Source organism: Acomys russatus, chromosome 4 (assembly GCF_903995435.1).
Source record: "Acomys russatus chromosome 4, mAcoRus1.1, whole genome shotgun sequence".
NCBI lineage: Eukaryota > Metazoa > Chordata > Mammalia > Rodentia > Muridae > Acomys > Acomys russatus.
The window spans coordinates 63,193,260-63,207,062 of record NC_067140.1 but is presented as its reverse complement, the minus strand read 5'-3'; the positions used below and the strand labels follow the sequence as shown (position 1 = coordinate 63,207,062).

General features: G+C 48.7%; 2 protein-coding genes across 5 annotated transcripts in view; both read left to right on the top strand.

Moving 5' to 3' along the window:
* Window positions 1-272: 272 nt before the first annotated feature.
* On the top strand, window positions 273-3,208 carry Itpripl1 (ITPRIP like 1). Of its 4 annotated transcripts, none has more exons than XM_051144566.1 (2): window positions 273-494; window positions 1,522-3,208. In XM_051144566.1, the coding sequence occupies exon 2, from the start codon at window positions 1,536-1,538 to the stop codon at window positions 3,183-3,185; it is 1,650 nt and encodes a 549-aa protein (XP_051000523.1). In that variant the 5' UTR covers window positions 273-494; window positions 1,522-1,535; the 3' UTR covers window positions 3,186-3,208. The 4 variants fall into 4 exon arrangements, with proteins under 4 accessions (XP_051000523.1, XP_051000525.1, XP_051000524.1 ...); XM_051144568.1 differs by lacking the exon at window positions 273-494 and adding an exon at window positions 903-1,005; XM_051144567.1 differs by lacking the exon at window positions 273-494 and adding an exon at window positions 903-1,013.
* Window positions 3,209-9,565: 6,357 nt separating this feature from the next.
* Ncaph (non-SMC condensin I complex subunit H) overlaps window positions 9,566-13,803 on the top strand; it is a 22,942-nt gene continuing 18,704 nt past the window's right edge. The window contains exon 1 of the mRNA XM_051144569.1: window positions 9,566-9,683. Within this exon, the coding sequence (XP_051000526.1) occupies window positions 9,665-9,683 (19 nt within the window). The 5' untranslated portion in view covers window positions 9,566-9,664. The remainder of the gene's footprint in view (window positions 9,684-13,803) is intronic.

Sequence of the window (13,803 nt, the reverse complement as noted above, 5' to 3'; positions counted from 1 at the left end):
TACATTGTCCAGGAAGGATCTCGGTGAGCGTAGCAGCACGCACGTCAGCCTTGTGCCACTGAACGAAGCAGAGCAGCTGTGAACAGGTGGCCACGGGCGCTCTGCTGTCCCTTCAAATCCAAGGCTGGGAAGACTAGGGACAAAAGGTGTTGTGCCCTTAGGGAGGGCCCCCGACTCTGGCTAAGCCTGTGTCCCGGGCCCCGCCTAGTGGCTTTAAGAAAGGGGTGGAGCTTGCCGGGGTGGAACCCCTGAGGCGGGAACCGCTGAGGATTGCTGGAGTTCTGGGCGACCAGCGCCGCGTGGTAGTCGCAGCAGTTCACTGTCCGCAGACTTTGGACCGTCGGAGACATGGTCTGTACTGAGAAAGAGCGCGTTGGGACCACTCTCGTAGTTGGTGCCGGGTATGAACTGGAAGCATCGTACACGCCCGGAAGAAGGCAAGGGCGGCCAGGCCGCGCTGTCTCTTTAAGAACGCTCTCCTGCTAACTGAGACCGTGAGTAAAGTAGCCCCCAGTCCCAGGAGAAACCCTTACGTTTGGATCTTTAATTGGGTCAGGAGAGATGAGTGAGAGTACAACTACCTGGGCGTGGAGTTTGGGGAGGATTAATGGTAAAGGGACCTCTACTTTGAGGCAGAGCCCGTGGCCCCGGTAATTTTGAACAGGGTTCATTGAGAGGGTAGTTGGGCTCAGTGTCAAAGGGAGGAGAGAGCCCCTCACCTGAACTCGAAGTTCACGGTCCTTCACGACTCAGGAAAGCCCAGCAGCTGGTGAATCACTGAGGTGAAGGCCGGAAGCGGCGGGCTTCAGGGGGTGGGTGGGGGTGGGTAGGGAATCTCTGCTACTGTCTGCCAGCAGGAGGGGCTTGGCCACTCAATTCTGCAGGCGCGTTTCTGGTCTCAGAGAAGCACAGCCGGACTGGTGGCCATCTGCTAGCCTGCCTCAGAACCTCATCACCGCAGTACCAAGGAGTTGGCAGCACACTGCCGGTCTGACGCCTTGCAGGGTAGAGTGGTGAGGTTAAGTGGCCTAATGACACAGGGTAGGGTTGTGAAGTCACAGAGGAAGTGGGATGCTGCAGCTAGAGGCCGAGGCTTGCTTACCCAAGGATGGAGAAGATATTGCCCAGACAGATTCTGTGTGTTTTCTGCCCGTGGAAGGGAGCCTCTGGGACTGGCAGGGCATATCTGGTGCCCGAGGTGGACTGATGAGTTGGGTGAGGCCACCCGACTGTTAAGGGTCCCCCTCCCCATCTTACACTGGAATAAAAACAGCCTCATGTCCACCTTCTGGCAGCCTACATACTACCCACACAACATGTGGAAGAGAAGCGGATGCCTCAGGGTACAGTTCCGAGGCAGACCACTCTGGATACTTCCAAACCCAACTCTACGCACTTTCTGTTCCTCTTGATTAGTTGGCATCCAGGTATTTGAGGTCCCAGGGCTCTGGGGACTCTGTGCTGGGGGAACTGATGTGCCCAGAAAATCATCCCTGATCTCCACCCTCCTCCTTTCTTCAGATGCAGAGGCCTCCATGGCTGTGATAAGCCTGCTGTTCTTGGCAGTGATGTATGTTGTCCACCACCCCCTGATGGTCAGTGACCGGATGGACCTGGACACGCTGGCCAGGAGTCGGCAGCTGGAGAAACGGATGAGCGAGGAAATGCGGCAGCTAGAGATGGAGTTTGAAGAGAGAAGGCGAGCGGCCGATCAGAAGCAGAAAGCCGAGAACTTCTGGAGAGGGGACACCTCCAGTGATCAGTTAGTGCTGGGGAAGAAAGACATGGGGTGGCCCTTCCAGGCCGGTGAGCAAAATGGGGGGCCTCTGGGTTGGCTGCTCGGAAACCTGTGGAACGCAGGCCTCTTCTGCCTCTTTCTCATCTTTGAGCTCCTGCGACAGAACATGCAGCATGAGCCGGCCTTTGACTCCAGCAGCGAGGAGGAGGAGGAGGAGGAGGAAATCCGCATCGTCCCTGCCTCTTGCTCCTGGCTCTCTGGTTTTCCCTCCCAGGAAGCCCTGGAATCCTTTTACAAACATTATATCCAAAATGCCATCCGTGACCTGCCCTGCACCTGCGAGTTTGTGGAGAGCTTTGTGGATGACCTCATTGAGGCCTGTCGGGTGCTTTGTCGCCGGGAGGCTCACCCACAGTTGGAGGACTGCTTGGGCATCGGAGCTGCCTTTGAGAAGTGGGGGACCCTCCATGAGACACAGAAATTTGACGTCCTGGTGCCCATTGTCCCCTCACAAGGCACTATGTTTGTCTTGGAGATGAGAGACCCAGCCCTGGGCCATCGCTGTGGCTGTGTGAAGGTGGACTCTGAGTGCATGTGCAAACACGAGAAGCTCCCCGGGGATGTGCTGTGTCTGGTGCACCACCACAGGGAGCACTCGGCCATCCTGAGCCAGTGTACTAGCTCCATCAAGGCGGCTCTCTGCACCGGCTCGCACCTGGATGTGTATAAGACTGTGCAGTGGTTCCGAAACATGGTGGGCAACGCCTGGGCGCTGGTGGCCCACAAATACGACTTTAAGCTCACCCTCCCACCGTCTACCACCTCCTGCAAGCTCAGGTTGGATTACCGCTCAGGCCGCTTCCTGTCCATCAATTTGATTCTTGGGGTGCAACGGGAAGATACCTTGGTCTACCTAATGAGTCAGGCCCCTGACCAAGAACAGCTCACCAGCGTGGACTGGCCTGAGTCCTTTGCAGCTTGTGAACACTTGTTCCTGAAGCTGGTGGGGCGCTTTGCCCCTGAGAACACCTGCCACCTCAAGTGCCTGCAGATCATTCTGAGTCTTCAGGACCACCAGCTCCTACCCCCGGGAGCGTCCTGTCCCATCCTCTCCGCCTACCACTTTAAAACGGCCCTCATGCACTTGTTGCTGCGACTGCCTCTGACAGACTGGCAGCACAGCATGCTCTCTCAACGGCTCCAGGACCTTTTCTGGTTCTTAGGCCGAGGCCTCCAGCAAAGGTCTCTCCATCATTTCATCGTTGGGAACACCTTCCTGCCCCTGACCATACCAATCCCTAAGATATTTCGCAGTGCTGAGCCTGTCAATCTTTTCCAACACCTGGTGCTAAATCCAGTGGCACACTCACAGGCAGTGCAGGAATTCCACAACCTTTTGGCCCAGGTGAAAACACTGCCAAGCTCCCCACTGGCTGGAGGACTTTAATGGAGAGGCCATTTAAAAAAAAAAAAAAAAAGGTATTTCGGTATTTCTGATTCCTCAGGCTGCAAAGAGTGTATTTTTCACAAAACGGAGAAGGGTCTGTGACTGACCTTCGCCTTCCCCGTGGGGACTATGACAGAGTAAATCACTCTTAGAAGCATGTGAAGAGGCTGTGGCCCATGGAGTCTCATTTGGGGATAGGGTGGTAGACGTTTTATTCTCCTCCAAAGAAAGTAAAAGTTCATGTGCACATGTTATGGAAGGAGTTTGCTGCAGAGGCTGTTAGGATGTGTTTCTGTGTCAATACTGGATGGCAAAGCTCACTTCTTTCTGTGACCTGCTCTCCATCTTGTTCCCTGTGAAATGGCTTTGTTGCACTGTTAGCTTATTTCCCACCCAAACTGATGCATTCTACCTTTCTCCCTCGAGGGACAGCCACAGCTCATACCTCAGGATGTAAGTTTTCTCGACTAGTTTGAAAATATAACCAGGAACTTAATTTTCTTAGTTGGGTACAATTTTCATATAAATTTATAGCTGGGTTTTTTTTTTTTTTTTAATGTGTCTGAGGAAAGCCCTAATACGAGCTGAGTATTTGTCAGTTTTGATTCATTGTAAGTTAATGGTGACTGGTTCCAGATTGAGATAACAAATTTCCTATACTTAATGAAATAAGCAATCCCCCTGATGACCTTTCTGGTTCCAGGAAGCAATATTAGAAAGCGCTTCATGGTGATGGTTTTCCGGGGGCTCCAAGATAAACAGGTTGTTTCTGAGAGAGCTGCCTGTTTGTTAGACGGAAATGCTGAGCTGCCGTGTGCCTTCTTCTGGTGATGGCTTTCTATTCTGTTCTCAAAGATGACAAAGAGATTACTTGAACTTTGTGGATTTGAAAAGAAGGGTCATCACAATCCAGGCCTATTGCCAGCGCTGGGCAGGAAGGCCGTGAAGCGCCTCACCCCTGGGAGCGCTAACTCTAGAGAGTGGTTGGAGGGCTTCCCGCCTTGTTCTTCAGGAGTACAAGTAGTTATGGGTGTGGCTGTTTTGAAACATCAAGGCTGTTCTGTATCCAGCATTACCAGGAAATCTGGTGGAAAGGAGACCCTGGCTCTTCCTTTGACTTGTAGTTGGTGAGGAAGGAGGTACCACATGCGAGCCTCTGGGATCTCTGTTGAGTACACACACCCTCTCCACTCTTACAAAAAATAAAAGCATTCTAGAAACTGATGTCAGTGGGATTTGAAATTCTTGCTACATAGAGGTACTATACTTCCATGTTACCTGCTCTCCAGGTAAGAGGGTTGCTGACGGCTTGATGCTGGGGGATTTCTGTTTTTAAGATAATCCATGTACCTTTGAGAAAACTATCTGCTTCTGTCTTAACTCCAGTTTAAAAAGAAAAAAAAAAAGGAGGCTGTTCTCTGTGTAAATTGGAATCTGTTCATGAACAACATTGGTATATACCTTTCCCCAAGAAGCTCTTGTTTCCCTCCAGCTCCAGCTGGTATCTCCTGGTATTTCTCAATGCACCTTGAACCAGTCCGCCCTGTGATTTCCAGTGCCGTGGCCAGTGGCCAGGAAAGAATAACTTCACAAAGTTAAGGAACATTTATTAATTTCCATGATGCCTAAATCCAAATTTCAACTAAATTAAAAGCTCTCCGTACCTACGAGCCGCGTGCTCTAGGCGTCTGCTGGGGTAGGAAGAGGGCGCTGTGATTGCTAGGTCTGCTGTTTCTCCTCTACCAGACAAGAAAGAAAACGTGAAATTATGTGGGGGGGGGGGGAAGGCTACAAAGGGAACAGTCAGCAAAGCTTGGGTGGGGCAGAAGGTACGAGAAAGTGTATGGGGGGGAGGTGAGTAATGGAAAGAAGAGACCTGTAGTGCACTGGGGTATTCCTAACAAATGGGGAGCCTCTCCAGAAAGGAAGTTAAACCTTATTCTGATACAGAGCCTGGCAAACCCCCAGGATGCAACAGCAGTTCTAAAAGTGGGAATAGTTAGGCACTGTTATTTTCACTTCCAGGTACACTCCTTATTGTAGTCCCATCACATAGGCTCTTCTTTATTGTGCATATGAAGAAACTGAGGTACAGGGAGGTGCGCAACTTTCCAATGGTCACATACCTAGGAAGTGGCTGCGCCTGGAATAAAGCACCTGCCTCACAGCCTTTCACTGTGGGCTTTGGAATGAAACAAGATTAACCGGTCCAATAGCTCTGAAAAACAAAATGTGCTATATTGGTTTTAAGGTCAGGGTGGTATGTCATTGTTTGAAAGTTCTAAAACTTAGTTCATAGCCCAGGATTTAGGAGATGAGGAATTTCATATTGTATATAAATTAAAAGCAATGCTCAGAAGCTGGGCGTGGTGTGGCGCACGCCTTTAATCCCAGCACTTGGGAGGCAGAGCAGGTGAATCACTGAGTTCGAGGCCAGCCTGGTCTACAAAATTAGTCCAGGACAGCCAAGGCTACCTTGTTTTGAAAAACCAAAATAAATAAATAAAAATTAAAAAAATAAAAAAATAAAGCAATGCTCAGGGGCAAAAAAAGAATGTAAAGCAATTTATTTTTCTTTCTTTTTATTCTCGTATTTTTTAGTTTTCAGTTTTTTAGTTTTTCGATACAGGGTTTCTCTTTCTCTGTGTAATTCTGGCTCTCCTGGCTCTGAAGACCAGATTGGCCTTGAACTCACAGAGATCTGCCTGCCTCTGCCTGTGCTCGAGGAGTGCTGATATTAAAGGCGTTTGCCACCACAGGGCCAGGACATTGAAAAGTCACCCACAGCAATCCCTTTTGGTCTCAGTAACGTGATGGTTTAAATCAGAGACTATGTTATGGCAAAAGCCAGCTTTAGGCTAGAAAGTCAGCAAATCTGTAGCCAAAGGTTGCTTGTTCAGCCAATTGGTAACTGTTGTTCCTCACCCAAATCAAGTTTGTTTCTGTTGGAGTTTAAGGAAGTAGAATCTGGTGGAGACAATCAGTCTTCTGGCAGCCTCTCAGTGGGGGAGGGGCCAACGACTTCACTTCTGTACAAAGAGAGGAACTGAGTTTCCCATGCCTCTGATACTGATGATAAATCACTTAATCTTTTGGCACCCTCAGTAGCCCTGGCCTCAAAACAAAGGAGGCATTCAAAGTAGGATGTGAAAGACCTGCCTGCCCTGGGCATGCTTGGCTTACAGACACTGGGCATGCAGTTGGCACAGAGCCAAGCAGTCACCTTAGGAGGCTCACTCCCGCCCCGGAAGGGCCTTCAGCTTCACCCAGTGGGTCACCTAGCGTCTTTCCTTTGTCAGATGTTCCAACCCAGTTCTCCAGGGACTCTAACGCAGAGCCACCAATGCTTGTCGCTCTTAATTTGAATATCAAAGTCTCCAAATAAGGAGCCTTCAGTGTATCCCGGAAGGCTTTCCTGGGGAACTGGCAGCAGGCAAAATGTGACTGGAGCTAACTTGGGGGGTGGGGGGTGTGAGAGGTGGGGGGGTGGGGGGGATGGAAATAATTCTTTCTTTTGTTTGTTTCTTTCTTTCTTAGTGGTCATGAACACTTTATTGCAAGCACATTACCAGTCACAAAACTGAGAATAAATAAGAATATAAATCTAGGTTTGCATTCTTTTTCCGCCAAAAGAAACCCGACCAAGAGATCTCAGAAATTTTATCAGAAAAAAGTTTCCAAATTTTACCAAATGTTTAGGCCAAAAACAAAGAACAAAACTTATCAAGATACTTTTATATAATCAAGTTATAAAGTAATACTGTAAGTTTTTGGACCACTCCAAGACATTTAAATATTCCAAGGGTGACATTAAGTTTAATGCACCATCGAGGTTGAAAGCAGCAACAAGAAGTTATCATATCATAAATGAGACCAGGGACTTTTTTTTGTTTGTTTGTTTTTTGGTTTTTCAAGACAGGGTTTCTCTGTGTAACCTTGGCTGTCCTGGACTCACTTTGTAGACTAGGCTGGCCTTGAACTCACAGTGATCTGCCTGCCTCTGCTTCTGGAATGCTGGGATTAAAGGCGAGCGTCACCATGCTCGGCTCTGCTTCCACTCTTAAAAAGTGGGAATTTTTTCCAAAGAGGAAAGATGTGGAACTCTTCTTCTTTCTTTTAAAGATTTATTTATACAGTATTCTGCCCAAGTGGCAGAAGAGGGCACCCAATTATAGATGGCTGTGAACCATCATGTGGTTGCTGGGAATTGAACACAGGACCTTTAGGAAGAATAGCCAGTGCTCTTAACCTCTGAGCCATCTCTCCAGCACCATGAAACTCTTCTTAAATAGATAGTAGCTGTGTTTTCCTCTTATGGGAGATGAGGTGGGGTCTAAGAAGATGAAACATTGGAAGGGATTTTAGACCTTTGGGAGGAGTGAGGGCTGACTTACATTTGGCAGACACACTGTGGGCTCACTGGGGAGGGGGTCATAGCCTACAAGATCATGTGGAGGAAAAGGTGTGGGGTCTGCAGAGACTTTCCGGAGGTGACAAGCTCAGCATTAGGTAAGGTGGGGAGCACTTAGAGACTTTCGGGGGAACTGTGGGCTTTGGTGGATTAGGCCTTTGCTTTCATTTTGGAAACTTACCTGTCTACATGGTAAGTTTTACAGCCTGAATTATCGAGGAGGCTGATGTGTTTAGGCCTGTTAAACCAGCTATGCCTTATCTTAAGGTGGTTATGGGAGAGAACAAGTTCATGTAAAAATGACTTTTTTTTTTTTTGAGACAGGGTTTCTCCGTGTAACCTTGGCTGTCCTGGACTTGCTTTGTAGACTGGGCTGGCCCCCAACTCACAGAGATCAGCCTGCCTATGTCTCCCAAGTGCTGGGATTAAAGGCATGCACCACCACACCACACCACGCCCTACTAAGTTACTTTTTAAAAATCATTTATTTATTTATTTTTTTATGTGCATTGGTGTTTTGCCTGCATGTATGTCTGTGTGAGGGTGTCAGATCTTGGGAGTTACAGATAGTTGTGAGCTGCCATGTGGTTGCTGGGAATTGAGCCCAGGTCCATTGGAAGAGCAGCCAGTGCTCTTAACCACTGAGCCATCTCTATAGCCCAACACTGTGTTGCTTTAAAGAGTAGCTTTTGGGGCTAGAGAGACAGTTCAGTGGTTTGATTCCTAGCACCACATGGTGGCTCACAAAAATCTGTCACTTCAGCTCCAGGGAGATCTGACATGCTCTTCTCACCTCCTCAGGTCCCGGCTATGTATGTGTTGAACATACATACACACAGGCAAAGCGCTCATACACACGGCTCTTATTTAAAAAGTAGCTTTCAACAAAAGGCAGAGCTTTGGTTACCAAAGTAAGGGACCCTGCTGAGACTTAGAAGGCAGGCACATGATGTCAAGGATGGTAAAGACCTACACCCCAGCCCTCGTTTGTCCCCCCCCCCAAGGCAGGGTTTCTCTGTGTAGCCTTGGTTGGCCTGGACTCTCTCTTTATAGACCAGGCTGGCCTCGAACTCACAGAGACCCATCTGCCTGCTCTCCCTCCTGAGAGCTGGGGTTAAAGGTGTGCAATACCACACCTGGCCTGTTTGTTTTTTAAGGGTGGTAGGTAGATGACTTCTAAAAGCTTTTTATAAGAATCTGGACAAAAAGTCCTTCATTTTAAAATATGTGTGTATGTGTATAGACACAAAGCTCTGGTGCAGATACACATGCTTACACAACATTCTGGTATGCCTGTGTACAAGCGCCATACAAAATGCGTGTGTGTGTGTGTGTGTGTGTGTGTGTGTGTGTGTGTGTATAGACCTGTATACACACATACACACACAATGCTCTGGGGAGTGTGTACACATGCATACACAAAGCACATATACAATGTTCTGGGGGTATATCCACATATAAACACAATGCTCTGTGTGTGTGTACACACGCATACACAAGCTCCTGGAAGAGTATACACATACACAATGCTTTGGGGGAGTGCGTGTACATGTAAACACAATGCTCTGGGGGGGGGTGTACACACACGCACACACAATGCTCTTGCAGGTGTATACATATGTATACATAAACAGTACTCCTGGGGAGGGTGTACACATGTATACACATGCTCTACATTGCTTCTTGCACGCCTGGAACTTCCAATAAGGACAGTGTTGCTACACGCGAAGCACAAGTCTCTTAGGGCAAAGAACCTCGCTTCCTCAGAAACCTGCCTCCTCATTAAAACTCACAGATCCTTCGCCTGCCCGGATCCACACGTCCTATTCCGCGCCCAGCGCTCGGCGCCGGAGTGTTTTCAGATATCTTCAGCCGTGTCACCGATGCCCTAAGCTCACTAGTACAGACTTCGTGCCTGCTCTTCTTGGCCACCCTTTTACCGGACCTCCGTGGGGTCTGCGCAGGCGCGCGCCAGGCCACGCCCCTTCGTGACATCACGAGCGGTTAGCGCGCTTCTACACTTGGCGCTCACGATTTAAAATTTAACTCCGGAGAAGTGGAGAGCAAGATGAGAACTCCGCGCCCAGGTGAGCTCGCGTGGGTCAAGGCGCGGCGGGCAGGGCCAGGACTGAAGGGTGCTCGTGCGGGCAGGTCCGGAAGGGACGCAAGGGCTCCGCGGGGTTCGGCGGGGGGCTGTGGCGGGGGAGGGGAGAGGAGGGAAGGGAGGAAAGCGGGGCGCCGGGCCAATCAGGACGCAGCTGCCAGTGGCCGCCAAGCTCGAATGCTCCCCGCGCCCTGGTTCTAACGGAGGATAAGGTGGGGCTTTTTTGGACTGGAAGTTGTGTGTGGAGGTGTAAAAGCGAAGTGGTGACCGCTCTGTTGAGCGTCCGCACCTTTATTTTGGAACTGTTTGAAAGTCTTGAACGCTCCCTTTGGGGCAGACCTTCGGTCAGATGCAGAGATCAGAAGAAACCTGGGCACTTGAGATGGGAACTGGAGGATCAGAAGTTCAAGGTTATCCTCAGTTATAGCGAGTTCAAGGCTAGCGTGGGTTACCCGAGACCCTCTCTGAAAGTGGGCGGGGAAGAACAAAACAGATGAATACCCTTTATTCTTGGAGCTTGTATTCAAGTTGAAACGGCACGGGAATTATTTGACAGATAAGGCCTAGTGCTGCGATACCTCTCCATTACGCACTCGAGCTTTTTAAGCTGCACTCGAGCTTTTTAAGCTGACGTTGAGAAGAAGGTTACATGTATAATAGCGTTTACAAAAGCAGAGAGTCAGGAAAGAGCCTGGACTGGGCTAGGACCTAACTATAGCGGTTCTCAACCTGTAGGTCACAGCCTCCTCAAGCCCCGCTGCCCGTGTGTGTGTGTGTGTGTGTGTGTGTGTGTGTGTGTGTGTGTGTGTAACGACCTTTTCACAAGGGTTCGCCTAAGACCATCGGAAAATACAGATATTTACATCACGATTCGTAACAGTAGCAAATGTATAGTTATGGGATAGGAATAATTACATGGTTGGGGGTCGCAGCAAAGGGTCTCAGCACTAGGGAGGTTCAGAACCACAGCCCTAGAGCATAATTAAGCTAAGTGAGATTGGGCCGTAGGAAGGACCTGGAAGACCTTGCTTGCTAAGAGGTTTCGAATAATAGTTTCATTTTGGACATGTTGCCTGTGATTTCCTGGAGAGGTGCTCAGGAGAAAGGGCCCATGTCTACTGGGTGAGTTTGAGAGGTAGATTTGTATTTCCCCGTCATATAGATCATAAAGCTGTGGGTACAGGTGAGAATACTAGAGAGACTAGACTTGTAGCAAGTACATTCAGAACCAGCACAGATGTTTGGGTGAGGGGCCACTACTGGAAAAACCCGGACTTATCAGTCAAGAGGCAGGTGGATATCTGTTAGTTCGAGGCTAGCCTGGTCTACAAAGTGAGTCCAGGATGGCCAAAGCTACACAGAGAAACCCTGTCTCGAAAAAACCAAAAACAATTACAACAACAAAAAAAGCAGTGACCTTCTACATCATAATGTCACTGTGGTGCCTAAGATAATAAAAATCAATCTCCCGACTAGGTCTAGATTTAATCTAGATTTCCAAAATTACTCACAAAGGTTGATCTTAAGTTATCTTCTTGAGCAGAGATTGGCTGAAAACATCTATGTGCTGCTTTTGGTTTATATGGGCAGTTGGTTTCTTTTCTATCTATCTATCTATCTATCTATCTATCTATCTATTTATTTTGGTTTTTCAAGACAGGAGTTTCTCTGTGTAATAGCCCTAGCTGTCCTGGAACTCTCTTTGTAGACCAGGCTGGCCTCTGAACCCACAGAGATCCACTTGCCTCTGCCTCCGGAGTTCTGGGATTAAAGGTGTGCGCTACCACGCCTGGCCTGGTTTCTTCTCATCCAAAAAGCTCATCTGTCTTTTCTGATAATTGGCTTGTTACTTTTCATTTGTTTTGAGGCAGGGTATCGCTGTGTAGCCCCTGCCTGGCTGGAACTGAGACAGGGTATCACTGTAGCCCCTGCCTGCCTGGAACTTGTTACACAGAGCAAGCTGGCTTCAAGCATGCCAGTGTCCCTCCTGTCTCCAGCATTATGGGCATGTACCACTCAGCCCAGCCCTTGCCTTCTGTTCCCCCCCCCACCCCCACACTACTTCAGTTTGTGCTCAGCCCTGCTTATCCAGATCAGTTAATCCTAGAGCCGGCCAAGCTTTCTTTTCTCTAAAAGAACCCGTATCTGGGCACAAGCAGGGGCACAAGCTGTGGTAGAATGAGATGGTGACCGTCACCATGTTGTATTGAGGTGTCTCTGTTTGCACTGAGCTAGCTGCTAACAGATTGTGGTATTGCCGCTGCTATTGCGGAATCATCTGTCTCAATGTTGTGTAAAAATTACTCGCCAGTTATCTCTGAATAAAGAAGATGAAGAGCCTATGACTGGGCAGAGGAGATAGTAGGCGGGACTTCTGTTCCCAGTTTTGGTGGTGGTGGGGGCCTGGGGAGTCATCCCAGGAAGAAAGAGAGGGGAGGAGAAGGTCACCATGCCATGAGGATGTAGCCGTGCGGCCGGGGGAGAAGGAGAAAGTCGCTATGCTATGGTGAGGAAGTTACCGTGGAGGAGTCGAGGGGGACAAGGATGGAGCAGAGGTGGCCAGGTGACACTATAGGACAGGTGACAGCATGTGGCTGGGAGGTAGGCCAGGCTAGCTCAGATGGGTGGGAGTGGATCAATATCTGTCTGCTTATGGTGCTTGAAGCTTATTATAAATGTAACAGGTCTCTGTGCCGTATCTGGGAGCTAGAGCAGGCATAGAAAAACTGTTAATCCAACACTAGACTTTCAATCAAAAGCCTGGGCTTGCCAGCCCTTGCTGGGTTGTCTTAGCCATGAAAGCATTGCTTCTACCTCGGTGTTCTTATCTTTAATGACGTTAAGCTTTTGTTCTTTCGTTTCATTTTTCTTGCTTTTTTTTTTTGATATGGGGTTTCTCTTTATTGTCTTGGCTGTCCTGGACTCACTTTGTAGACCAGGTTAGCCTTGAACTCACAGCAACCCGCCTGCCTCTGGCTCCCAAGTGCTGGGATTAAAGACGTGCGCCACCACGCCCAGTTTCATTTTGTGTTTTGAGGCAGGTCTTATTATGTAGCTGAGAATTTGTCAATTCTCCTGCCTCAGCCTCCTAGATGCTGGGATTACGGTCCCCGTTCTCGTTTTAGCTAAGAGCTTATTTGTATCCTTTAACTTATCTTTTTTTTTTTTTTTTAAGAATTTATTTATTTATTATGTATACAGTGCTCTGCCCTAATGCATGCCTGCAGGCCAGAAGAGGGCATTAGATCACATTATAGATGGTTGTGAGCCACTATGTGGTTTCTGGGAATTGAACTCAGGACCTTTGGAAGAACAGCAGAACAGTCAGTGCTCTTAACCTCTGAGCCATCTCTCCAGCCCTCCTTTAACTCATCTTTCTGCTCTTATATTTCTTGCAAGGTGGCAGTTAGATCTAAAGTGTTAGTTACACTCAGGCTAAATATTTCTGGCAAAACCATGTCATAGGTGATTTCTAAGAATTTCCTGCTGTTGGGGCTGGAGAGATGGCTCAGTGGTTAAGAGCACTGCCTGCTCTTTCTTCCAGAGGTTCCAGAGGGTTCAATTGCCAGCACCCACATGGCAGCTCACAGCTGTAACTCCAGTTCCAGGGATCTGGCATCTTCACACAGACATATATGCAGGCAAAACATCAGTGCATATAAAATAAAAATAAATTTAAAATTAGAGGTGAGGAAACTTCATTTTCTCATTTTTGGTAAAAGGCTTCATTTGTCTCCTTGGTTAATGGAGTCACTGTTCAGGGCTTTTGCAGTTTGTGTATGATCTGTGGGCAGTTCTTAGGAGTGCTCTGTGTGTGCGCATGCGCGCGCGTGTGTGTGCTTGTGTTACACAGTTCCAACGCTTTTTCTCCATCTTCCTACTGAGACATGGAGGAGGTGGGATTAGGGCCCAGCCTGTGTGACTGCAGACCACCCTCATCATCGCTAAGCACCAGGGTCTCCCCGGGCTGGCATGATGAGTGGCAGATGTCCGTGTTCTAGTCTGTGAGCTTGTCAAAGGCCGCAATTTTGTCTCGTCCATCTCTCTGTGCTAGGAACGGGCTATCCTTGAGCATGCTAGGCACACGCTTCACTGTTCATCTC